The following is a 27,817-nucleotide window of genomic DNA, read 5'->3' on the forward strand; positions in this document are numbered from 1 at the left end:
CGGCGGGGCCAGCGATGTCTCCTTCGCCGGCCCCGCCTACCTGGAGACCCACTCGAAATGAGCGGACTTTTCTCTGGGCGGGAAAAGTCCGCTCATTTCAAAAGTACGGTGGACTGGCATACACACGGCCGGATTGTTCGCCGAAATGCGAGTCCAGCGGGAAGATTGGTGTGCAACACGGCATTCTAAGTCCGCCGTACTTTCGGGTCAAAAAAGTATGCCGGAGGCTACACACAGGGGGATTGTTTGGCGGACTTGAGTTTGCCGGACTTTTCCACCGGATTGTTTGATCGTGTGTACGCGGCATATGGGAATGTTTGACCATTCTCCCAGAAGCGCATTTGTGAGGTCAGGCACTGATATTGGATGAGACTAAAAGGTAATAAAAAAAAATAAAAAAAATGGTAATTAAAAAAAAAATCATTAAAAAAATTGGCCCTTTTAGAGCTGTTGGCAAAAGTGACATTTTGACGTCTCTTCTGCCCAGCAATTGTATTGAGACGGGTGGGGGTCATCTTCCCCTCACTTGTCTCTATACAAAGCAGGAGACAAGACGCGATCACCTCCGCCGCTGCCGACGGCTCCGGTAAGTGGCGGAGGGCACCGGATCGCGGTGGAAGGGGGAGCCCCTCTCCCGCCACCGATAAAAGTGATCTCGCGGTGAATCTGCTGCTGAGAGCACTTTTTTTCTTGTATCGGACCACCCGCTGAAGATGGGGATTTCGGGGTTATGGCAGCTAGCTGCTGTCATAATAACAAACAGCCACTGTAAAGCTGCGGCGGGCTGTCCGTAAGTGGTTAGAGTGGTAGTAAACTCCCTTTGCTGTTTTGTGCTTACAGGTAAGCCTATACTAAGACTTACCTGTAGGTACAGTAAATATCTCAGCAAGCACCGTTTAGGAAATATTTATATGTGCACCAGCTGGGGACGGCATGCCACCCATTACGAGAGCTTTGCCACGGCCATGACTCTTATGCATGTGCGGGAGTGATGTCATTGCAGCTGGGCCAATTAAATGGCTGGAGCCCATGAACCCAGAAAGAAGACCAGGTGAAGATAGTTTCACACCACTAGAGTCTGCCATAATGTGCTAGTATGCGGTGCATGCCAGCATATTTATGACATGAGCCTACTGGGAGACCTATTTTTTTTTTAATGCGGCTTGCTACCACTTTAATTCATTGTGAGCAGCAAAAGTAAGTATGGGCAATCAGCTGGTTTATACCTGAAAGGCCAAAGTGAGTATAACAGACTGTTTTTTAGAAGGTTTTGAATATGGATTCTCATTAACCAAGACATGAGAAGACATTGAAAATTGGTGTGCCAAACCGTTGCTCCATGCTGCAATAATTGTTTTACCTGTGCTACCAGAATATGAGATTACCTAGCAAAAAAATACACTGTTGGATGGGAACTGAGGAAAGGATTGAGAAACACTGTTGTAAAAAATATTCCAATCCCTTCCTAAAGCCTCATACACACGATCGGATTTTCCAACGGTAAAGGTGTGATGACAGGCTGTTGGCAGAAAATCCCACCATTTATACGCTCCATTAGACTATTGTTGGCCAACTTTCTGTGGACAAATGTTGGATGGCAGGTTTATAAATTTTCCGCTGACGAATGTCTGTTGTCGGATTTTCAGAGCGTGTGTACCCAAAGTACAAACATGCTGGGTAGTAAGGATGCGCCAGAAGCGGTCGGTCAAACTAGTGTTCGTAATGGAGCATTAACATTCGTGACGCGGCAAATTATGAGATCTCAAAATGTAGCGCACAGTTCTCTTCTTCTTTAATGGGATAATAATGAAGCTGCTTTGCTGGTGATACTGATGGAGTTTTGCCAAACCTATTTTAAAAAGGCTTTGATTTTCTACTGATATCTAGAATAATATTATTATGCTTGTTTTTTTTTGGGCAAGTTACCACAACACCATTATCCTGTAATTTTTATGATCAAAGATACAACAATGTCGGTGTCCCTTGTTAATTTTACATTGTATTTTTTTATAATGTAACTGCAGTAAAACGCATAGCCAAGTATTATTCTCCACAATTTTTTTTATTGTGCATTAAAAAAAGAAAACAAATACAAGTAGACATGCTATCTGCCAATAGAACCAAAAAGTGCATTCTATGCATCCAAAAATATAAAAAATATACAAAATCAAATCATTACTCAATCAAAAAATAAAATCAAAAAAATAAAATAAAATAAAAGCCTCGTGCATGTGTCCAGCTTCTTAATATAGGGGGTTAACAATGCCAAGAGTTGGTGAAAGCAGGTGTCCGTCATCCGGAGATAATTTCGAAAATCATCTGGATTATTCTCCTGGAGCTCCCGCAGCAAAGGCATATGATATAATTGGTCAAGATTAATAACACAACCAATTTTTGGTCCAAGAAATCCTCCTCCTCCTGTTTCTGGACTGGACTTGGGTCAAAGCAATAACTCCAAGGCTAATAATAAATAACACGTTATCTTCTCCGTTTCCGTAGCATGTCTGGTTGATGAACAGCTGTTCTGAAAAGCGCAAAATGAAAAGCGAAAATCAACACTCACTAAATCTCTACTAATATGAAATTAGCAGAAGGAGCCCAAAGTGTGATGTCTGACAATTGAACTTCCTCTTTATCAGCTCGTAGTACGTCACTACGATCGTGTTTGTTGGCCGACAAATGTGTGCCGTCTGTATGCAAGACAAGTTTGGGGCCAATGCCCTTTGGACAATCATGTGTATGAGGCTTTAGCCTGATTTTCTTCTAGTTGCAATGGGCATCACATTTAATGATTGGTAAACTGCAATATATTACATTTTTTGTTTTGGGTTTAATACTGCTTCAATTACACAACAACCTATTATTTTTTTCCCTATTATTTTAAAAGGTGACGTTTAAAGGGTCGGTACAAGATTATGGATCTTTAGAAATAGGCACTGAAAATAAAAATGAAGGTAAGATAAGTTCATGCTTGTATCTTATATTAAGCTTATTAAAAAGTGTCCTGCCCCCATGAAAAATCACTGTGTTACACCTCTGGAAAGCAGCACCTGTGGTGTAAGGTAAGTATATTCATAACTTTTTTTACAGGTCAACCACTAGTTAAGAAGTGGACCTTATGCCGCTGTGGCAGCACGCAGGTAAAATCACCTGGTTGTATTCAGGATGGGAAATATGTGTGTCCTAGATTCAGGCTTTATGCAGACTTTTACAATTAGAGGGGAAGAGTTAATGAGCCCAGCTGTAGTAAGTGGGCTCATTAAGGCCTCTACAAAAAACCCCAGCATGCATAGGGAGATGCTCCATCCTGGAACCAGTTTTGTGTGTATAGACTGGGGAGTCTGAGATCTGTTCTGTGCGGTGAGTTAACGCCTGTGTGACAAACCCCTACAATAGAGACAGGGACTGGGGCAGCACAAGGCTGCACCCAGTTGTTAGACAGGGAGTCTACGTGTGTAGTTAGAGGTCAAGCTGACCAGGATTTATTTTCTTGTTTTATTTTGTTTGGCTGTTATATGTATCACTGCATGTAGCCTAAATAAACCGGATCTTTTGTTTTTTGCACCTACACCGCTGTCTGCTGTGCCTGACTTTGCGTTGTGAACCCATCCAGGGGGTCACACACACCCGCTACCGAGCGAACCCCCTCACAGTTGGTGGAGAATTTTGGCAGTTTTTTTTTTTTTTTTTGTTAAGGCCAGCATGGAGGAGATACTGAGACAGCTGGCTCTAGAAAATGCAAACCAGCAGCAAACAAATGCAGCTTTACAAAAGAGCCTTGCAGCTCAACAACAAGCCCAGCAGCAGGCAAATGCAAATCAGCAGCAGACAAATGCAACTTTGCAGCAGAGTTTGGAAGCTCAGCAACAAGCCCAGCAGCAGACAAATGCAACTTTGCAGCAGAGTTTGGAAGCTCAGCAACAAGCCCAGCAGCGATCTGAAGCCCGCTTCATAGACCTGTTGCAGAAGCAAGAGCAGAATTTTCAACAGCAAATAGAGACATTGATACAGCAACGTCCGCAGACCAATGAAGCAAGTGGGTACAATAATACCGCAACCTTTGGTGTGAGCCGTTTACTGACAAAAATGACTGGAGAGGATGATCCTGAGGTGTTTTTGACCACATTTGAAAGGACTGCTGAAAGGGAAAAGTGGCCTAAGGAGCAATGGGCTGGACTGGTGGCCCCTCTGTTAACTGGGGAATCGCAGAAAGCTTATTATGACCTAGAGCCTGACCAAGCAAAAGACTATGTGGTGCTAAAAGCAGAAATATTGGCACGGCTGGGTGTCACCCTGGCAGTCCGGGCTCAGCGTGTGCATAACTGGACTTTTCAGGTTGGAAAACCTCCCAGGTCTCAAATGTATGATCTCATTCACCTGAGCAGGAAGTGGCTGCAGCCAGAGATTTTGACCGCACCAAACATTGTGGAACGTGTGGTTATGGATCATTTCCTGAGAGCTCTTCCTACTGCCATCCAAAAATGGGTAAGCCATGGAGACCCAGAAAATGCAGATAAACTTGTGGATCTGGTTGAGAGGTACTTGGCTACAGAGAACTTGACCACCTCTTCCAGGGACTCACGGACTTTCCCCCCTAAGACCAGATCATCCCCAGTGGCGGGTAAGATGACTCCAAGGGGTGAGGGCGGAGAGAGTGAGAGGGTGGGAGTTCTACCTAAGGTCTGGCGGGAGCAGCCCAGGAAGCCCATGCTGCAAGAGGCAGCGAAAAAAATTATTTGCTACCGCTGCCGGCAAGAGGGACATATTGCAGCCAATTGCCCAGTTGTGGATGAGCCTATGCAATGTGACTTTATAAGGGAGAGACGTCAGTCGCTGTTTGCGACAGTTGCATGCACTGCCATTCGGGGACCTGAGAAACATTTATGTAAAATGTGTATTAATGGTAGACATGTTGATGTGTTGCTAGATTCAGGTAGCCTGGTAACATTGATAAAAGCTGAATTAGTTACTACAGAGGTCTCTGGGAAGAACAGGGTGGCTGTTATTTGTGTGCATGGGGACACCCGAGAGTATCCTGTAACTTCAGTGTTTTTTGAGACCCCCAAAGGTAACCTCTCTCATCAGGTGGGGTTAGTGTCTCAGTTACCACATGATGCTATTGTGGGAAGGGATTTTCCAAAATTCTGGGAACTCTGGGATTGTCCTGAGGCCCCCATTGGTGCCCCTATAAACCAGGAAGATGACCAGAATTCCTCTGGGAGTGGTGAGGACTCTCCTGAATTTCCCTTGTCGGTATTGGCGGGGGAAACTCGAGAAACTGGGGAGGAGCCAACATCCTCAGATGAAAACATGCCGTCTGTGGAGTTTTCGGATCTTGAGGTTCACAGGGAAAATTTTGCCACAGAACAGTTAAAAGACCCCACCCTAATAAAGGCACGGGAAAATGTGGTGAAAATAGATGGCGAGTTAGTGAACCCAGATAAGACTTGCCCTTATCCTTACTTCACTATGGAAAGGGACCTGCTATATCGAGTGGCTCAAAGGGCAGAAGAAACCATTGAGCAACTTGTAGTGCCCAAACCTTACAGAAAGTTGGTGTTAGAATTGGCTCATGGACACATTCTGGGAGATCATCTGGGGACAGAGAAAACCAGAGAGAGGGTATTGCAGAGATTCTATTGGCCTGGGGTCATGAAGGAAATAGAAAAGTATTGTTCCTCCTGCCCTGTGTGTCAGAAGTCGGCACCTATGCCACATTTCCGTAACCCACTGGTACCTCTTCCTATCATTGAGGTCCCCTTTGAGAGGATCGCAATGGATTTGGTAGGTCCGATAATGAAGTCTGCTAGGGGGCATCAGTACATTTTGGTTATATTGGACTATGCCACCCGTTATCCGGAAGCAATTCCTCTCCGAAATACCTCGGCCAAAACCATAGCCAAAGAGCTATCCCTTGTTTTTAGCCGCGTGGGTATTTGTAAGGAACTGCTTACGGACCAAGGTACACCCTTTATGTCCCGGGTTATGAAAGAATTATGCAAGTTGTACAAAGTGAAGCAATTGCGTACATCTGTGTATCACCCCCAAACAGATGGGTTGGTTGAAATATTCAACAAAACCCTAAAACAAATGTTAAAGAAGGTGGTGGATAGAGATGGAAAGAATTGGGATTGTCTAATACCCTATCTGATGTTTGCTATTAGGGAGGTACCCCAATCCTCTACGGGTTTCTCACCCTTCGAGTTGCTCTATGGGAGACACCCAAGAGGGCTGCTGGATATCGCCAAGGAAACTTGGGAAAATGAGAGTTCTCCTCACAGGAGTGTGATTGAGCATGTCGCCCTGATGCAAGATAGAATTGCACAGGTAATGCCAATTGTAAAGGAACATTTAACCCAAGCGCAGTTAGCACAGCAGAGAGTGTACAACCGTGGGGCCAAGACACGTACTTTTTCCCCGGGGGATAGGGTCTTGGTGCTAGTCCCTACGGTTGAAAGCAAATTTCTGGCCAAATGGCAAGGTCCATATGAAGTAATTGAAAAAATTAGTGAGGTGAACTACAGGGTTAGACAGCCAGGAAGGCGAAAGCCGGAGCAGATCTATCACGTCAATCTGCTGAAAGCCTGGAGGGATAGGGAATCCCTAGTCGCAGAGACTTTGTCACAAGTACAGCCTGATTGCTTAGTTCCTGAGGTTGGAATAGCAGACACCTTATCGAAACCCCAACAACAGGAGGTTAAAGAGTTTGTACTTCGTAACAAAGAGATTTTCTCTGAGCTTCCGGGACAAACATCTGGCGTAGAGCATGACATTATCACCCCGCCAGGAGAAAGGGTAAAACTAAAACCTTATAGAATACCAGAGGCCCGACGGGAGGCAATACGTGGGGAGGTTCAAAGGATGCTGGAATTGGGTGTGATAGAGGAGTCCCAGAGTGACTGGTCCAGTCCTATTGTACTAGTGCCCAAACCTGATGGGAGCTGGCGGTTTTGTAACGATTTTAGACAATTAAATAAAGTTACAAAATTTGACACCTACCCCATGCCACGTATAGATGAGTTGGTTGACCGGCTGGGAACAGCCCGATATATGACAACTCTTGATCTCACCAAAGGGTATTGGCAAATTCCCCTGGCCGAGTCGGCCAAGGAGAAAACTGCGTTTGTAACCCCAGATGGGGCATTCCAATATAAGAGAATGCCGTTTGGGTTACAGAATGCACCGGCAACATTCCAGCGGAAAATGGATAAGATTCTGAGGCCCCATCATAAATATGCTGCAGCTTACCTGGATGATGTGATTATCCATAGCACAGACTGGGTCTCACATTTGCCAAAAGTACAAGCAGTCCTAGACTCTATCCGGGAAGCTGGGTTTACGGCCAATCCAAAGAAGTGTACCATTGGACAGGAGGAGGCCAAATATCTTGGGTACACTATTGGGAGGGGGGTGATAAAACCCCAAGTCAATAAAGTCGAGGCCATACAGAGTTGGCCACGTCCCAACAGCAAGAAACAGGTACGAGCCTTTCTGGGAATCGGTGGCTATTATCGACGATTCATTCCCCATTTTGCTTCTCAGGCTGTGCCCCTCACCAACCTGACAAAAGGGAAAGAGTCGGTTATGGTTAAATGGTCCCCAGAGGCTGAGGAAGCATTTCAGTCCTTAAAAACAGCCTTATGTAGCCAGCCAGTGTTGTACTCACCAGACTTCTCTAAGGACTTTGTTGTACAAACTGATGCATCAGACGTTGGGTTAGGAGCAGTGTTATCCCAGGTCTGGAACGGGGAAGAGCACCCAGTCATTTACCTCAGCAGGAAGTTAAAGTCCCATGAGGTAAATTACTCCACGATTGAGAAGGAATGTTTAGCAGTGAAATGGGCTCTAGATTCCCTTCGGTACTATCTGCTAGGTAGGCACTTTGACCTGGTGACTGATCACGCTCCTTTAAAGTGGATGGCTCAAAACAAGGAGACCAATAGAAGGGTAAATAGGTGGTTCCTGGCCCTACAGGAATTTAACTTTACAGTTAAGCATCGCCCTGGTGTTAAAATGGGGAATGTGGATGCTTTGTCTCGGATACATGCGTGTCTGGCTGCTTGTGTTACAACCCCAAGGTTGAAACAAGAGGGGGGGGTATGTGGCAGCACGCAGGTAAAATCACCTGGTTGTATTCAGGATGGGAAATATGTGTGCCCTAGATTCAGGCTTTATGCAGACTTTTACAATTAGAGGGGAAGAGTTAATGAGCCCAGCTGTAGTAAGTGGGCTCATTAAGGCCTCTACAAAAAACCCCAGCATGCATAGGGAGATGCTCCATCCTGGAACCAGTTTTGTGTGTATAGACTGGGGAGTTTGAGATCTGTTCTGTGCGGTGAGTTAACGCCTGTGTGGCAAACCCCTACAATAGAGAGAGGGACTGGGGCAGCACAAGGCTGCACCCAGTTGTTAGACAGGGAGTCTACGTGTGTAGTTAGAGGTCAAGCTGACCAGGATTTATTTTCTTGTTTTATTTTGTTTGGCTGTTATATGTATCACTGCATGTAGCCTAAATAAACCGGATCTTTTGTTTTTTGCACCTACACCGCTGTCTGCTGTGCCTGACTTTGTGTTGTGAACCCATCCAGGGGGTCACACACACCCGCTACCGAGCGAACCCCCTCACACCGCATACACACGGCCGGATTTTCGATGAAAACAGTCTGATGGGAGCATTTCATTGGATTTTCTGACTGTGTGTATGTCCATCTGTCTTTTTATGTCTACATTTCCGACGGTCTTTAGATTGAGAGCCTGTTCTTAATTTTTCCGACGGAAAACCTTTCTATCAGATTTTTCAATCGCGTGTATGCAATTCCGACATGCAAAATTCCGACGCATGCTCAGAAACAATTCAACGCATGCCCGGAAGCATTAAACTTCCCTTTTATAGTGATGTCGAACGCGTTGTATGTCGCGGTGTTATTGACCTTCAGAATTTGGTGTGACCGTGTGTAGGAAAGATAATTTGAGCGAAATTCTGATGGAATTCCGATGGGAAAACCATCAGAGCTTTTTCCGATGAGAATTCCGATCGTGTGTACGCGGCATTACATTCCGATTCAAGGATCTTTAGTGTCAGTACACTTACAGTGCTTTACAGTTTTTACAAACAAATATGTGAAAAGTGTGACATGCATTTGTATTCCCCTTTATGCTAATATCCCTAAATCTAGTGGAACCAGAAAACTAACACTGCACGTCACCCTGAACACACCATCCCCACTGTGAAACATGGTGGTCATCATGTTGTGGGGATGCTCTTCTTTAGCAGAGACACGAAAGCTGGTCAGAGTTGATGGGAAGATGGATGGAGCCAAATACAGGGCAATATTAGAAGAAAACCTGTTAGCCCTTGTACACACGGTCGGAGAATCCGTCGGAATGTGTCCTATCGGACCGTGTCCTATGCTATGTGTCCTATCGGTCCTATCGGACCGTGTTGTTGAATAATCCGACTGTGTGTGATTTGCATTGGACTGATTCCATCAGAATATCCGTCTGACCCAATTTTCCAACATGTTGGAAATATTTTCCGACCAACTGGTTCGATCGGACATACTCCGATCATATGTAGAGAATTTTGATCGAACCAAGTGCCACGCATGCTCAGATCAAATTCCTACATCAAAGCTATTGGCTACTAGTCCCATCATAACTAAATTACGTCATCACGTTCTGAATGATCCGATTTTTCGACAACTTAGTCCGACCGTGTGTATGCAACAGTTTCGGACAAGATCCGACAGGCAAAATCCGACTGATAAAATCCGACGGATTTGGTTGGCAGAATGTCTGACCGTGTGTACAGGGGCTAAGAGTCCAGAAAAGACTTGAGACTGGGGCGGAGGTTCACCTTCCAGCAGGACAACGACCCGGAACATACAGCCAGAGCTACAATGGAATGGTTTATATCAAAGCATATTCATGTGTTAGGATGGCCCAGTCAAAGTCCAGAACTAAATCTAATTGAGAATCTGTGGCAAGACTTGAAAATTGCTATTCACAGACACTCTCCATCCAATCTGACAGAGCTGGAAATATTTTGCAAAGAAGAATGGGTAAAAATGTCACTCTCTAGATGTGCAGAGCTGGTAGAGACATCCCCAAAAAGACTTGCAGCTGTCATTGCAGTGAAAGGTGGTTCTACAAAGTATTGACTCCGGGGGGTGCCATACAAATGCCGCCCCCACACTTTTCACATATATATTTGTAAAAAAATGTTGAAAACCATTTATCATTTTCCTTCCACTTTACAATTATGTGCCACGTTGTATTGGTCTATCACATAAAATCCCAATAAATTACATTTATATTTTTGGTTGTAACATGACAAAATGTGGAGAATTTCAAGGGGTATGAATACTTTTTCAAGGCACTGTATTTTATAGTTTGCCCCATCCTCAGCCCCCCTCCAAGTTTTATACATTGTTGTGCCTGATCCAGTGTGATATTGTCTTCATTGAGGCCATACAGCATCTTGTCAACATCTTCCCAGTCACAGAAATTTACACAACCAATATCTAGCTGGGTCAAGGACAAGTGAGTATAAGACTCCCTAATAATTTTCCCATTAATTAAAAGAATTATATATGCATTACAAATGACAAATGATAAACCTTGTTTGATCAGTATTCCTCTCTATGTGCTCTTCTTCTCCTGTAGATCTTCATGGCAAGGCCACACTGAAGCTTCCTTTAAGTGTAGGGACATCTTCAACTTTCCGGGCACTTGTGTATACTATATTACCAGATGGAGATATTTTGGCTGATTCAGCAAAATATAGAATACAGCAATGCCTTCAGAATAAAGTGAGTAGTTTAAGCATTTCACTTACTTTGTATTCATAGCAAGACTTAACTACACCCAAAATGTTTATGTTTTAAATAGATTTTAGAACCCTTTAAAAAAAAATAGAAATGCACTGTGTTCGGTCTCTGGACACAGTGCATTATGGGAAGTGCCATGTCAATACAATCACGAGATTGCAGACGAGGTGCTTCATTTTCAGGCTTTTGACTTGCTTTGCAGCGCAATCCAAAGCACTGCACAGTTTCCGCCCGTAGTAATACTATGGGTGGGAGTTCTGTTGTTCAAGTTAAGAGGTTACTTCCAGAGGGAAACCCGAAGCACTTTGACAGCACTGTGGAACGCACGGCCTGAGCGGAGCTGCCTGTAAGGTAAGTAAGTGAGGCCCGGGGCTGCATTATATGGGGCACAGTGAGGCTACATTATATGGGGCACAGTAAGGCTGCATTTTGATGGGACACAGTGAGGCTGCATTAGATACGACACAGTGAGGCTGCAATTGATGGGGCACAGTGAGGCTGCAATTGATGGGGCACAGTGAGGCTGCATATGATGGGGCAGAGTGAGGCTGCATTTGATGGGGCAGAGTGAGGCTGCATTTGATGGGGCAGAGTGAGGCTGCATTTGATGGGGCAGAGTGAGGCTGCATTTGATGGGGCAGAGTGAGGCTGCATTTGATGGGGCACAATGAGGCTGCATTTTGATGGGACACAGTGAGGCTGCATTAGATACGACACAGCGAGGCTGCAATTGATGGGGCACAGTGAGGCTGCATTTGATGGGGCAGAGTGAGGCTGCATTTGATGGGGCAGAGTGAGGCTGCATTTGATGGGGCAGAGTGAGGCTGCATTTGATGGGGCAGAGTGAGGCTGCATTTGATGGGGCATAGTGAGGCTGCATGTGATGGGGCACAGTGAGGCTGCATTTGATGGGGCAGAGTGAGGCTGCATTTGATGGGGCAGAGTGAGGCTGCATTTGATGGGGCACAATGAGGCTGCATTTTGATGGGACACAGTGAGGCTGCATTTGATGGGGCACAGTGAGGCTGCATTTGATGGGGCACAGTGAGGCTGCATTTGATGGGGCAGAGTGAGGCTGCATTTGATGGGGCAGAGTGAGGCTGCATTTGATGGGGCAGAGTGAGGCTGCAATTGATGGGGCAGAGTGAGGCTGCATTTGATGGGGCAGAGTGAGGCTGCATTTGATGGGGCATAGTGAGGCTGCATTTGATGGGGCACAGTGAGGCTGCATGTGATGGGGCACAGTGAGGCTGCATTTGATGGGGCAGAGTGAGGCTGCATTTGATGGGACAGAGTAAGGCTGCATTTGATGGGGCAGAGTGAGGCTGCATTTGATGGGGCACAGTGAGGCTGCATTTGATGGGGCATAGTGAGGCTGCATAAGATGGGGCACAGTGGCTGCATAAGATGGGGCACAGTGGCTGCATAAGATGGGCACAGTGGCTGCATATGATGGGCACAGTGGCAGCATTTGATGGCATAGTGGGAGCATTTGATATGGCACAGTGGCTGTGTTTGATGGCAAAGTGGCAGCAATTGATGGGCACAGTGGCTGCATTTGGCACAGTGGCCGTGTGTGATGGTACAGTGGCGGCAATTGATGGGCACAGTGGCTGCGTTGGATGAAACAGTGGCTGTGTTTGATAGGTACAGTGGCTGCGTTTGATGGGCCCAGTGAGGGTGCAATTGATGGGCGCAGGGAGGCTGCAATTGATGGGGTTTTTTCAGAATTTTTTAGTTTGTTTGTGCCCCCAAAAAGTTTGAGCACCAGCTGCCACTGGTCAATGTTATTTACTTTATGTGTCAGTGGCCTAATGTTGTGCATTACTAACAGGCTCAGATCAGTCGAAATTCCTGGGTTGTTATTAGTGACCACACTTTAGTGCACATCACTTTAGCATTTTGCACTCTTTCATTGATTAAGATGGAGATTAAGCTATAAACCCTGCCTACAGGCAATGCCACCTTAATAGTAGCAGGCTCCCCTGGGCAAAGTAATGCCCTGGGGGGGCCATACCAGAGATGGCGGCCTGTGGCGCTCATGGCGTTGCGTGGTAAACAGTGGTTGTGTCGATAAACCTGCACGGGCTACACACAGAATGCATGAAGGTAAAAAACATTCAGCCTACAAAATCACTTTAATACACCCTACCCTCGCTACCCTTGTATCTCCTTGCCAGGTATCATTTGGCTTCTCACCAGATGAGGTCCTCCCAGGATCAGATGTGTCTCTCCAGGTTCAGGCTGCTCCTGGCTCGCTCTGTGGTCTCAGAGTGGTGGATCAGAGTGTGGTGTTAATGAAACCAGACAAGGAGTTGACTGCAGACAAAGTGAGTGTTACATCTTCAAATTCGATAACTGTCATCTTCTTTTTGCTAGACTTTACTGCAATTTTTTTTTTTTTTTTCATTTATTCATTAAATACTTTTTTTTTAAGGTTTACAATCTATTTCCATTCCGGGATGATGGAAGATATGACTATCGCATCAAAGATAATGAAGGCTCTTGTCCGTATCATCCCTTTAATTTTTATTCAGAAATGAGACGGTTCCCCCGACCAGTTAGACCCCGCTGGCGTCCACAATTGGGTGATCAGGATGTGGATGTGTACAGCTTATTTGAGGTAATAACTATAAATTGTTTAACCACTACAATACAGGGCACTTTCTCCCCCTTCCTTCCCAGCCCAATTTTCAGCTTTCATCGCTCTCGTGCTTTCAGTGACAATTGCGCGGTCATGCTACACTGTACCCAAATGAAATTGTTATCATTTTGTTCGCACAAATAGAGCTTTATTTTGGTGTTATTTATTCACGACTCCGTTTTTTATTTTTTGCGATATAAGCACAAAAAAAGCGGAAATTTGGAAAAAAAACAATATTTTCTTTTTTCTATTTGAAAAGAAATCCAATAAAATCAAATTTTGTCATAAATTTAAGCTAAAATGTATTCTGCTACATGTTTTTGGTAAAAAAAATTCCGTTAACTGTATAATAATTGGTTTGTGTGATCACGGACATATGTACGCAAATGATCATGTACATATGTGTGCAGGTGATCACGTACATATGTGTGCAGATAATCATTGGGACATGTGATTTTAGTGGGACATATGTGGGGGACATGTTTTTATTATTAGGGACATGTGTTTTTATTATTTGGGGACATGTATGTTTTGGGGACATGTGTGGTTTGGGGACATATGTGGGGACTGTGTTTGTACTGTGTGGTGTGTTGTGTGTTTACACTACACTGATGATCAGTGAGTAAAAAGCTGTAAAAAGCAGCCCATACTCACTGATCATCAGCCGGCTGCAGCGTTCTGCTCTCCTCTCCTCAGCGATGACTTCCGTGTGAGGAGAGGAGAGCCGATTGCCTAGCAACCGGCTGTTTGTTTACATCACATGACGGCCGTGATTGGACACGGCCGTCATGTGTTTAGGAGGGCCAATCACAGAGCCCTCCTGCCGATCTCAGATGTGCCGTGTCCGGGTGACACGAGCACATCGGGATCGCGCCGCTGCGCGGGCACGCGCGTGCGCGATCCCGCTACTTCTGAATGACGTTCAGGAACATCCTATCAGGAGTAGACGGCTCCCACCCGGCCGTATATATGCATTGGCCGGGTGGGAAGTGGTTAAGGATAATTACATTATTAGATATGTGCATTGCCGAAAAATTTGTTATTTTATTCGTTTACTTTTATTTACTTTTTGTTTTTCGGATCATTCGCTATGATCGATGTTCATTATTACGAAAAAATTCTGAAAGTCCAGAAAAATTTTAATTCATTACGTTCCATTCATATAGATGCGGTATTCGTTATTTCGATAATTCAGAAATTTGAAAAAATTTGACGTTCTTTAACAGACAAATTTGAAAGGAAATTCCAATACGTACACTTTAATAGTTTATAATTATTATTATATTTTTTATTATTATTTATTATTAATAAATAAAAATAATAATAATAATAATAATAACAAAAACTATAATAATGGTTAATAAACATAATAATTTAATGACTTCTGGACCGCCCATATACTGTGTCAGGGTGGCCCGGCTGTGTGCGGAAAATTTACCTGTTCGCACTTCCTGGTCTCAAGCGTGCGCGCGCCACCGGTAATGCGCTCCCATTGCCATTAGACACAGCGGGAGCCAATTAGTGTGTGACGGCCACCCGCGATCATTCAGGGGAATGACAGAACAGTGGTCTGCCTATGGAAACAAAGGCAGACTATCGTTCTATCAGAGAAGAAGAGAGAGATCTGTGATTCCTACTAATCAGGAACACCGATCTCTCTCTTCATCTAGTGTCAGCAACCCCCACACATTTAGAAATTCAACCCTTTGATTGCCCCTGATGTTAACCCCTTCCCTGCCAGTGTCATTAGTACAGTGACATTTGTTGTTTTTTTAGTACTGATCACTGTATTGCTGTCACTGGTCCCCAAAAAGTGTCACTTAGCGTCCAATTTGTCTGCTGCAATGTTGCAGTCTCACTAAAAATTGCTGGCCGCTGCCATTACTAGTAAAAAATATTAAAAAGTCCCTATATGTATCCCATAGTTAGTAGATGCAATAACTTTTGCGCAAACTAATCAATATACGCTAACTGGCATTCTTTTTTTATTTACCAAAAATATGTAGCAGAATACAAATTGGCCTAAATTGATGAAGAAATTAGATTTTTTACATATTTTTATTGGATATGTTTTATAGCAGAAAGTAAAAAATATTGTTTTTTTTTTTCAAAATTGTTGTTTTTTTTTTTGTTTATAGAGATCAAATACCACCAAAATCAATTTTATTTGACCAAGCAATTGTCAGTTAAAGGGGTTGTAAAGGTTTGTTTTTTATTTTCTAAATAGGTTCCTTTAAGCTAGTGCATTGTTGGTTCACTTATCTTTTCCTTCGATTTCCCTTCTAAATGTTTTTTTTCTTTGTTTTCTTTGTCTGAATTTCTCACTTCCTGTTCCTCCTCAGTAAGCTGTTCAGTAAAGCCGCGTACACACGTGGCGGACTGTCTGGCCAACTTAGTCCGTCAGACAATCCGACGGACAGTCCGTCATACTTTTGAATGAACGGACTTGCCCACACACGGCACTTTTTGAGCAGACTAATACGGCAGACTAAGTCCGCCATACTATCCGCCCTACTTTTGAAATGAACGGACTTGCCCACACACGCGGAGGAAAGTCCGCTCATTTCGAGCGCGTCTCCAGGTAGGCGGGGCCCGCGACGGAGACGTCGCTGGCCCCGCCGCCTGGTATGGACTTAAAGGGGAACCCCAACGCCGAAAAAAATCGGCGTGGGGGTTCGCTGAAGCCCACACACGAGCGGACTGTCCGCTGAAATGTGTTTCAGCGGACTAAGTTGGACAGACAGTCCGCCCGTGTGTACGCGGCCTAAGCTGTTCTGGCTGACTAACCACCATTCGGATGATGGTGTGAAGTTTACTGAGGAGAAACAGGAAGTGAGATATTCAGACAAACACAAAAAACATTTCGAAGGGAAATCGAAGGAAAAGGTAAGTGAACCAACAATGCACTAGCTTAAAGGAACCTATGTAGAAAATAAAAAATGAACCTTACAACCCCTTTAAAGTAATGCAGTGATTCACAATGGCTTCTCCTGCATCTCCTCCCTCCTCCTCCTCAGCGGCCAATAGGATCGTCGGGTGTCTGGTTTCAGGACCTGCTTCCTGATTGGCTGGGAGGAGAATCAGGAAAACAATAGCGAATATTAATTTGCTATTGTAACACAACTGGTTGGGTTCAGGGTGCAATGCTCTGCGCCCCGAGCCCACCCTTTTTTAAGCCAATTAGAGCCTCCGGCTCTAATTACATGCTTCTGAAAAAAAACGAAAAACATTGGAATCCATGAGTCCAGCACCTTGCATGTACAGTGGTGTGAAAAAGTGTTTGCCCCCTTCCTCATTTCCTGTTCCTTTGCATGTTTGTCACACTTAAGGCCGCGTACACACGCGCGGACTGTTTGCCCAACCTTGTTCGTCAAACAGTTTCGGCAAACAGTCCGCTCAAAATTTGCATGAGCGGACTTGCCCACACACGAGCGGACTGTTTGACGAACAAGGTTGGGCAAACAGTTCGCTCAACTTTTGAAATGAACGGACTCGCCCACGTAAGGAGGAGGCAAATCCGCCCATTTCGAGCGCGTGTACAGGTAGGCGGGGCCCGCGAAGGAGACGTCGCGGGCTCCGCCGCCTGGAATGGGCTTAAAGGGGAACACCAACGCCGAAAAAAATCGGCGTGGGGGTTCCCCCAAAGTCCACACTAGACCCTTGTCCGAGCACGCTACCCGGCCGGCCAGGAAAGGGGGGCGAGCGAGCGCGCCCCCCCTCCTGAGCCGTACCAGGCCGCGTGCCCTCAACATGGGGGGGTGCCTTGGACTGTCCGCCCAAACACTGTTCAGCGGACAGGGTTGGGCGAACAGTCCGCCCGTGTGTACGCGGCCTAAGTGATTCGGAACATCAAACCAATTTAAACAATAGTCAAGGACAACACAAGTAAACACAAAATGCAATTTGTAAATGAAGGTGTTTATTATTAAAGGTGAAAAAAAATCCAAACCATCATGGCCCTGTGTGAAAAAGTGATTGCCCCCTAAACCTAATAACTGGTTGGGCCACCCTTAGCAGCAACAACTGCAACCAAGCGTTTGCGATAACGTGCAATGAGGCTTTTACAGCGTCCTGGAGGAATTTTGGCCCACTCATCTTTGCAGAATTGTCCTAATTCAGTTACATTAGAGGGTTTTCGAGCATGAACGGCCTTTTTAAGGTCATACCACAACATCTCAATAGGATTCAGGTCAGGACTTTGGCTAGGCCACTCCAAAGTCTTCATTTTGTTTTTCTTCATCCATTCGGTGGTGGACTTGCTGGTGTGTTTAGGATCATTGTCCTGCTGCAGAACCCAAGTTCGTTTCAGCTTGAGTACACGAACAGATGGTCGGACATTCTCCTTCAGGATCTCTTGGTAGACAGCAGAATTCATAGTTCCTTTTATCACGGCAAGTCTTCCAGGTCCTGAAGCAGCAAAACAGCCCCAGACCATCACACTACCACCACCATATTTTACTGTTGGTATAATGTTCTTTTTATGAAATGCAGTGACCCTTCTACGCCAGATATACTGGGACACACACCTTCCAAAGAGTTCCACTTTTGTCTCATCGGTCCACAGAATGTTGTCCCAAAAGTCTTGGGGATCATCAAGATGTGTTGTGGAGAAATTGAGACGAGCTTTGATGTTCTTTTTGCTCAGCAGTGGTTTTCTCCTTGGAACTCTGCCATGCAGGCCATTTTTGCCCAGTCTTTTCCTGATGGTGGAGGCATGAACGCTGACCTTAACTGAGGCAAGTGAGGCCTGCAGTTCCTTGGACGTTGTTGTGGGGTCTTTTGTGACCTCTTGGATGAGTCGTCGCTGCGCTCTTGGGGTAATTTTGGGCAGCCGGCCACTCCTGGGAAGGTTCACCACTGTTCCATGTCTTCGCCATTTGTGGATAATGGCTCTCACTGTGGTTCGCTGGATTCCCAAAGCTTTGGAAATGGCTTTATAACCCTTTCCAGACTGATAGATCTCAATTACTTTCTTTCTCAATTGTTCCTGAATTTCTTTGGGTCTCGGCATGATGTGTAGCTTTTAAGGATTTTCTGGTGGACCTTACTGTGTCAAGCAGCTCCTATTTAAGTGATGCCTTGATTGTGAACAGGTGTGGCAATAATCAGGCCTGGGTGTGGCTAGAGAAATTGAACTCAGGTGTGGACAACCACAGTTATAGTATGTTTTAACAAGGGGGGCAATCACTTTTTCACACAGGGCCATGATGGTTTGGATTTTTTTTCACCTTTAATAATAAATACCTTCATTTACAAATTGCATTTTGGGTTTACTTGTGTTGTCCTTGACTATTGTTTAAATTGGTTTGATGTTCCGAAACACTTAAGTGTGACAAACATGCAAAGGAACAGGAAATTAGGAAGGGAGCAAACACTTTTTCACACCACTGTAGATTAGGAGGAGAGGAGAGCGGATTGCTGCAGCCGGCTGGTGATAAGGGAGTATGAGCTGTTTTTTACATCTTTTTACTCACTGATCACCAGTCTAGTATAAAACACACATGTCCCCAAAACACACATGTCCCCAAATAATAAAAACCCATGTCCACCACATATGTCCCACTAAAATCACATGTCCCAATGATTATCTGCACACGTATGTCCTCGATCACCTGCACACGTATGTCCTCGATCACCTGCACACATATGTACATGTTCATTTGCGCAAAATATGTCCGTGATCATACAAACCAATTATTATACACTTAACGGAATTTTGTTTTACCAAAAACATGTAGCAGAATACATTTTGGCTTAAATTTATGACAAAATTAGATTTTATTGTATTTCTTTTAAAATAGAAAGAAGAAAATAGTTTTTTTTCAAAATGTACGCTCTTTTTTCGCTTATATCGTAAAAAATAAGAAATGGAATCATGAATAAATATCATCAAAATAAAGCTCTATTTGCGCAAACAAAATTATAAAAATGTAATTTGGGTACAGTGTAGCATGACCGCGCAATTGTCATTGAAAGTGCAAGAGCGCTGAAAGCTGAAAATTGGCCTAGGAAGCAAGGGGGCGAAAGTGCCCTGTATTGTAGTAGTTAAATAAAAAAAACTGGAGGGGGGTGGCCACATGCCTGTGCTGTTTGGGCTCAAAGTGGAAGTAAGCCCTCTTATTGTTTTCAGCCAAGGAAGCTGCCATCTTGGCATCTATTTAATCTTTAACTGCCATGATGCTGCACATGTGATCGGTTATGACACCAGCCATTGGATGGTTTGACAGTTTGGTTGAGAGCTCAACCAATGTGACAGTTACATTCCCAGCACATGCCGGAAATGTAAGACTCCTTTCATAACACAGCACGGCTGTGTTAAGGGTAAAGTGGTGCTAGATTTAGCAGCGATTTTCGGCTGCCAGTGGGCCGCTTTTAACCCCCACTAGCGGCCGAAGAAAGGGTTAAATGCGACCGAAAAGCGCTGCTGCTGAAGCAGCATTGCCTATTAATTTCAATGGGCGGGGCGGTGTATGAGAGGTGTATACACTGCTCCTAAACTGCTCCAAAGATACTGCTTGCAGGACTTTTGCCCTGTATACACGATCAGACTTTTCGCCAACAAAACCGTGGATTTTTGTTCGAAGGTAGTTGGCTCAAACTTGTCTTGCATACACACGGTCACACAAATGCTGGCCAAACATTTCCGAATGTGGGTAGGTAGTGACGTACAAGACGTACGATGAGCAGAGAAAAAGGAAGTTCAATAGCCAGTGCGGCTCCTTCTGCTTGATTCTGAGCATGTGTAAACTTTTGTGCGACGGACTCTTGTACACACGATCGGAATTTCCGACAACAAAGTTTTGTTGGCGGAAAATTTGAGAACTCGCTAGCCAATATTTGCTGGCGGAAAGTCTGACAGCAAATGTTCGATGGAGCATACACATGGTCAGACTTTGCAACAACAAACTCACATCCAACATTCCCCATTGAAAAATCCGACCGTGTGTAGGCGGCATTTTTCCAACATCCTGCAAACGTACCGCCCCAGTGTGAAAGCACTTGGCTTTCACACTGGGGCTGCAGGGGAGGCGTTTTTCAGGCGCTGTTTTCAGCCCTTTAGCGTCTGAAAAACGCCTCCGGTGTGAAAGGGGTCTGATTGTTTTTTGAAGCTGTTAAATAGATGGGTTTACTTCCCCTTTAAGCCCTCTCAATCCATTCTAACAAATCAAGCTTTTTATAAAAAATGCCTAGGGTGCTATCCAAAATGTAATTGCTTTAAGACAATGTCCATATCTCAGAATGCTGTACACAAAGCATATGTCCGTATAGTAAAATCTAATTTTTGTATTTTTTTCCTTATAAACTACAGGGATTACATTTAAAAATACTAACAAGTGCAGCAATTAAGAAACCCAAGCATTGTACCAAATTTCCATTTTCACGCAATAGATTTTATGGGCTACCAGGACCCGCAGGACAACCAGAAATGGCATTTGGTAAGTTTGTAGAATAAAGCAATATATCTTAGTTGAGATCTGTAGCTGCTGCCATGCTGATTCCATGAGGCCTGCAGGTAAGGGAGAGCAGTGTAAGGCCTCCCACAGCCCTCATTTAAAGCCCATTTGATGGCTGGGCCTAGGGCTGGGGTACACCATCTTGGAGAAATCATACACATAGTGTAGAAAATTGTATAGTTTCTTGGATATTGTAATATAATTAACAGAAGTAAATGCATTAGTTGTTTCAGGCACTGGTGTCCAAGTAGCACACTTTGGCCATACCTCCCAACTTTTTGAGACAAGGGACATCTATTAGAAAAAGTATGTAGGCATAGGACACACCCCCTGCCACATCCCTTTAAAGGAGAACTATACAAAAAAAAATGATTAGTTTGTAGTGCACCTCCTCAGGAGCTACAAGTAGAATGGGATCCCCCACCCTGTACAGCCAGGCACACCAATTTTTCACAGGCACTTTTTTGTTTTATTAAAGGGTTGTAAAGGTTCGTATTTCTTCACCTTAATGCACCCTAGGTATTAAGGTGAAAAAACACCTGGCAGTGATCACCCCCCCCCCCGTTTTACTTACCTGAGCCCCTTCATTTTCTTCAGCGGGGACGAGTCATACATTCGGCTTTTATGGACGTCGAATGAATGACTCGGGAGCATGCCCAAAAGGTGACCCCCTTCTGAGAGCTCTTCTCCTAGGGGTTATCTAATGTGAGGAGGAGCAGCAAGAGCCGCTGGGGGGCCCCAGAAGAGGAGGTTCGAGCTGCACAGTGGAGCTAAGTATGACATGTTTGTTATTTAAAAACAAAAAACAAAGCTTTAGTATCACTTTAAGGGTAATAAACTAGGGCTGGGAAGTCATGGGATGACCAATTGACTTCAAGCACATTTCAGGGACAACTATTCCTATATACAGGTCCTCTTCTTCCTCCAGCACACTCTAGCTTGCAGAACCCAGCTATGTCACCCTGTAGTAATTTTGTAGCAAACGCCCATTACAGACAGGGACTCACAACCCCTATACTTGAGAGCAACATCTTTACAGCACTTCCTCTCTGTGGTTACTGATCTCAGCACCACCTCTTCAGGCACTGCCAACCAACCTGGCTGCAGCTGCCCCTTTCACTAGCCCTTCAGGCTAACTTCTCCCCAGACTGACACTCATCAACCCACTCGGCTGACTTAGGAGATCTCCCGGATGTGCTGACCTGCTCCCGCTGTCCTTTACTTGCTCCTGTTCCTCCAGGAATGGTGTCCTGCATGTGTTTTGAGGGATCCTTCCAGTCCAATGTCCACTCCCCCTAAGGGGCACCGACAGCCCATTCAGCACTCCATCTCCATCTTCCACCCTGCCGGCTTGACTTATACCTATGTATGAGGTGAGCTGCCCCTTTCCAACCCCTTTTTGCTGGGGATTGGCCAGGGTCCTCATAAATATGCATGGCAGCCCCTCCTCACTCCCACTCTCCAGTTCTGGAAGTTTCTACCTACTGCCGGACCAGGGGGAAGTGCTAGAGAGGAAGTGCTGGAGAGAGCTGCAAGATCAACAATCAACCGAACAGTCCAGTTTCCCTGACCCAGATTCACAACCCTGGGCCTGGCTCTCAGCAAAGCCAATTTACCTAAGCTATTCAAACTAGCACACTAGCTTTATCAGTGTTTCTCAACTCCAGTCCTCAGGGTGACCCAACAGGTCATGTTTTCAGGATTCCCCTCAGATGAAATGGCTGTGGTAATTACTAAGGCAGTGAAACTGATAAAATCACCTGTTCAAAATAATGAAAAGTCAGAAAACATGTTGGGGCGCCTTGAGGACTGGAGTTGAGAAACACTGAGCTAGATTGTTCTACAAGTTAAAACCACTACTATTTCTTTGTACTGACTTTTGAAATTTACAAATGCAGCAATTTAGAAATTGGATGAAATGTTTAACACTGAGAAACATTCTTTGAAAGATAAATAGTGGATTTGTATATACAATTATTAAGATCAGACCAAAATGAGGGATAAAGGAGGAGGAAAGAGGGACAGAGGGACATTGTTCCAAATCAGGGACAGTCCCTCAATTAGTAATGGGAAAGTGCTGCAGGTATAGTATACTCAGTAAAGCACAATATCCCAACAGCAGAGTACTGACAGTGGCACAATATCGCAACAGCAGAGTACTGATAGTGGCACACAGGGGCGGACTGACAACTCATGGGGCCCCCGGGCAATAGGGGATCATGGGGTCCCCTTTGTCACCACCCACCCACGCACGCACAAGCCACACCTATATATTGCACTGTTACATTACATGCATTGGTCACATAATTTCTCTACTGTATGTTCAAAATAAATGTTTAAAGAATCACGTACAGGTACGGTACTTCTACACTTGCGGGTATGTGCGCTGTCTGACCCACTGCTGCCTTGATTGGACACAGGCTGCAGACAGGGTACAGGGGTCAGAGGCTGCAGACAGGGTACAGGGGTCAGAGGCTGCAGACAGGGTACAGGGGTCAGAGGCTGCAGACAGGGTACAGGGGTCAGAGGCTGCAGTCATGGTACAGGGGTCAGAGGCTGCAGTCATGGTACAGGGGTCAGAGGCTGCGGTCATGGTACAGGGGTCAGAAGCTGCGGAGGGGTCTTACTAGGCTGTGATGAGAGGTGTGTGCCACTCCTGAAACCGCACAAAGTGCCACTGCTGCCTTACATTTAAAAATGGTGCCGCCCGGTGCCATTATGTCACTGTGCATGCATGTTTGAAAATGACTGAGCGTGTAAGGGCTTGCCCACGCGGCGGCGGTGCATGTGCAGAGGACACTTCAGCCCCCCTCATCATACCATACAGGGTTAATGTTACTTTATGGTATGTGATGAGGCTGGAGTTTTAGAGGAAGATAGCAGTGCAGCTGGCTGGAGCATGAAAACAGCAAACACACACATGCTGCAAAAATGGACTTTATCTTAATTTCCTGGAGATGGGCTGTATTGTGGCACCACGTCCTTTGCTGTTATTGCACAAATTCATGAATACGTTAGAAATATACTGGGACTTTTCAGGTGCTACAGAGATATTCTACATACACATATATTAACCACTTGCTTACTGGGCACTTAAACCCCCCTCAGTCCCAGACCAATTTTCAGCTTTCAGCGCTGATGCACTTTGAGTGACAATTGCGCGGTCATACAACACTGTACCCAAATGAAATTTTTATCATTTTTTTCCCACAAATAGAGCTTTCTTTTGGTGGTATTTAGTTACAGCTCGGAGTTTTATTTTTTGCTAAACAAACAAAAAAAGATGCAAAAAAAAAAAAAAATAATCATGTTTTAATAGTTTGTTATAAAATTTTGCAAACGGGTCATTTTTCTCCTTCATTGAAGTGCGCTGATTAGGCGGCACTGATAGGCTGCATTGGTGGGCACTGATGGGCTGCATTGGTGGGCACTGATGGGCTGCATTGGTGGGCACTGATAGGCTGCACTGGTGGGCACTGATAGGCATAGTTAAGGCGGCACTAATAGGCACAGATAAGGCGGCACCGATGGGCACAGATAAGGCGGCACTGATGGGCAAAGATGGGCACAGATAAGATGGCACGGATGGGTGGCACGGATAAGTGGCACGGATGGGTGGCACGGATGGGCACTGATAGGTACCACAGATAGATGGGACTGATGGGCACTGATAGGTGGCACTGATAGGTGGCTCTGATAGGTGGCACTGCTGGGCACTGATGGGCGGCACTGCTGGGCACTGATGGGCGGCACTGCTGGGCACTGATGGGCGGCACTGGGGTGCAGCACCTTTGAGGCAGATTTTGGGTGGCACTGTGGGTGGCACTGCTGGGTGGCACTGTGGGTGGCACTGTGGGCACTGCTGGGTGGCACTGTGGGCACTGCTGGGTGGCACTGTGGGCACTATGGGCACTGCTGGGTGGCACTGACAGGGGGGCACTTACTTTATTTCAGGATGGCACTGCGGGTGGCAGGTGGGCACTGGCAGGGGGCAGGTGTCCGCTGGATATGCTGGCCGTGATCGGGACTGATGTCCCGAACACGGCCGCCGGCGATCGGCTTTTTTTTTTCTCCTCGCGCTGTCAGCGCGAGGAGGAATACTAGCCGATTACCGGCTCCGTTTTATCACATGATCAGCTGTCATTGGCTGACAGCTGATGACGTGATAAGGGGTCGGGATCGACCCCTTACACGGATCGGTGATCAGGCGAGTCTCACGGACTCGCCGATCACAGAGCGCGCCGCGCGCGCCCCTCAGGGGGCGCGCAGGCCGCTCGTAACCGGGACGACGTCAATAGACGTAGTCCCGGCAATCTAGGTCCGCGTTAATGCCGTCATTCGGCAATAGCGCGGTACCCAAGTGGTTAAAAAGAATTATTTTGTGAAAATGCATCTGATGTATGTAGTAGGTGAAAAGTCCCAGTTGATTCTTAACATATTCAAGAATTTTACTTTCAACAGACCTGTCTTGCTGAGGTACAGGACAAGTTTAAAGCACATATTTATACAGTGTGGAAGGCAGAACAATCATGACTCACAGTAGAAGAATGTGGTCTGCCATCCCTCCTGTTATCTTGTCTTGGGGGAGCTCCGGTGACTACTTTATGGGTAGCTACTGTGTTGTCCTGCTTGCTCTGGTCTGCCTGACACACACAAGCATGGAAGAGATCGAGTTACACCTTTATCCATTGACCCGAGGGTGTCTTATATGAGCAGACTAGTGACAATGTCCAGGCTCCTGGGGTGGTGCTCTCCCCCTCCCTCCATCCGTCCGCTCAGCTCAGCATCCTATGTGTGCTAGTTGTCAGTGCTGACATTTCCGATGCTTCCTCCAGCTAGCTCCTCTCCTGCTCAGGACTCAGATTTGGCGCCACAAATTCAGCTTCTCTGGAGCCAATGAGAGACGAGGGGTGTGGATTGAAGGAGGAAGCCTCCTCCCCCAATTGGAGAACAGCGAGCGATTCTCTCTCTCTTCCGTTTAAACACAGCCACAGCACCCGATAAGAGACTCGGGGCTATGGATTCCAAATGCTGAGCTTCTCACGGGCCCCCTACTGGCCACGGGCCCTCGGTCGGCGCCCGAATGACCTAATGGTCAGTCCGCCCCTGGTGGCACAATATTGCAACAGCAGAGTACTGATAGTGGCACAATATCGCAACAGCAGAGTACTGATAGTGGCACAATATCGCAACAGCAGAGTACTGATAGTGGCACAATATCGCAACAGCAGAGTACCCAGCAATGGCTCAGTGTAGCAGCGGTATTTCATTGAGTAATGGCACAGGATTGCAATTAGGCCATGTTTCGGGCTTAGCTTGATTACTGCCTACTGCAAGCCAACTCAAACACAGGATAACAGAGGCACGTGTGGGCACGAATCAGAAAAGCTGACAACCTCTGAGGAATTCTCCTTAGTTCTGCTGTACTTATTTATATGGGTGCCTAAAGTCAGTACCAGAACATGCATGCTTATTCACAAGCACACACAGCCTTGATTCTATGCATTGGTCCAAGAGCTGTACTGTGTGCATGTGCAGATCTTTGAGCACAGCCATCTACTCGATCTTCCTGATAAATAGGCTAGCAATGCACCAGACTGGACTAGATGTTGTACACCAAAAATATGTTTAGGGAGGGGTGTATAGGGCTGCCAACATCCTAATAAACATAGAAAAATGTGCATAATGCCGCGTACACGCGACCGGACTTTCCGGCAGACTAGGTCCGACAGTCTTCCCGACGAACTTTCGGGTGAGTTCCGACGGACTTTCCGAACAACAGACTTGGCCACACACGAACAGACTAAGTCCGTTCGAAAGTCTGTTGATTTTGAACGTGTTGACGTAAACGGGACTAAACAAGGAAGTTCAATAGCCAGTAGCCAATAGCTTCCATTGCGTTGTATTTGGTCCGATGGACCAGCACACAGATGAACGGTTTTCCCGATTTTAGTCCATTGGAATTGAGTCCTTCGGATAAATTTGAAACATGTTCTATTTCTAGGTCCGTCAGATTTTTTTTCCGAAAAATGATCAGACTAGCCCACACACGATCAGATTGTCCGATGGACTAATCCCTTTGGACCTAGTCTGCCGGAAAGTCCAGTCGTGTGTACTCAGTATTAAATGCACTAGATTAATCCCCTTGGACTTTAAAGGCAGAACATTGTAGTAAACACCCGGATGTGGAAAACATCCACCAGCTCAGCATGGGTGGAGCTTACCCGCTGGGTGGTGCATGTGATGACCCCTCAGGGAGCACACAAGGGGACACCCGGTGGGAAACACAGACCCAACAGCCAATAGAAAAAACACCAAGGAACCATAACACACAACTAGTGGAGACTCATAGAACAATGACAAAACTAAGAAGCCTATATGGACTGACCACAGCATGACTGGAAGCGTATGGGGATACTTGGGTTTGATTTTATTATAGAATTCCAATGTCTATTTCCACTTAGTAAATTCATGTGCATATATTGTTTTTATCATTGTAGGGTTATGATTGCCCGCTCGTTTATGCTTTGTATTAATAAAAGTGGTGTGACTGCCTTTTAAATATAGTTTACTGTTTGCTACAATGTTCTGCCTTTCAAGTCCAAGGGGATTTATCTAGTGAATTTTATGCACATTTTTCTATAGATATTGCACACGCACCATTTTTGCATGCTTACACCACAACACACGGTAGTGTGTTATTGTGTGTTGCGGTGCACTGCAAAGAGCACTGGGGTGCCATTAAGAATGAATGCCACTGCAATGTATATACGCATGTAACCATTTCTTATGTTATGGCTCTTGGGCTCTTAAAGTGGATGTAAACACAATTCATGAAATCTGAGCTGGGCACATATATCTGCAATGTTTTCTTATCTCTCTTCAAAGCA

The 27,817-nt window shown here is 45.5% G+C and overlaps 1 protein-coding gene across 2 annotated transcripts in view; it reads left to right on the forward strand.

Annotated features, from left to right (window-relative positions):
* LOC143930921 (alpha-2-macroglobulin-like) overlaps positions 1-27,817 on the forward strand; it is a 174,619-nt gene that overhangs the window by 64,672 nt on the left and 82,130 nt on the right. For both annotated transcript variants that reach the window (XM_077455612.1, XM_077455613.1), the window contains 5 exons: positions 2,888-2,954; positions 10,666-10,811; positions 13,010-13,159; positions 13,267-13,452; positions 20,783-20,909. In XM_077455612.1, the coding sequence (XP_077311738.1) occupies positions 2,888-2,954; positions 10,666-10,811; positions 13,010-13,159; positions 13,267-13,452; positions 20,783-20,909 (676 nt within the window). The remainder of the gene's footprint in view (positions 1-2,887; positions 2,955-10,665; positions 10,812-13,009; positions 13,160-13,266; positions 13,453-20,782; positions 20,910-27,817) is intronic.

This window comes from Lithobates pipiens, unplaced genomic scaffold, assembly GCF_037356315.1.
Source record: "Lithobates pipiens isolate NorthernLeopardFrog02 unplaced genomic scaffold, aLitPip1_a1.2 Scaffold_25, whole genome shotgun sequence".
NCBI lineage: Eukaryota > Metazoa > Chordata > Amphibia > Anura > Ranidae > Lithobates > Lithobates pipiens.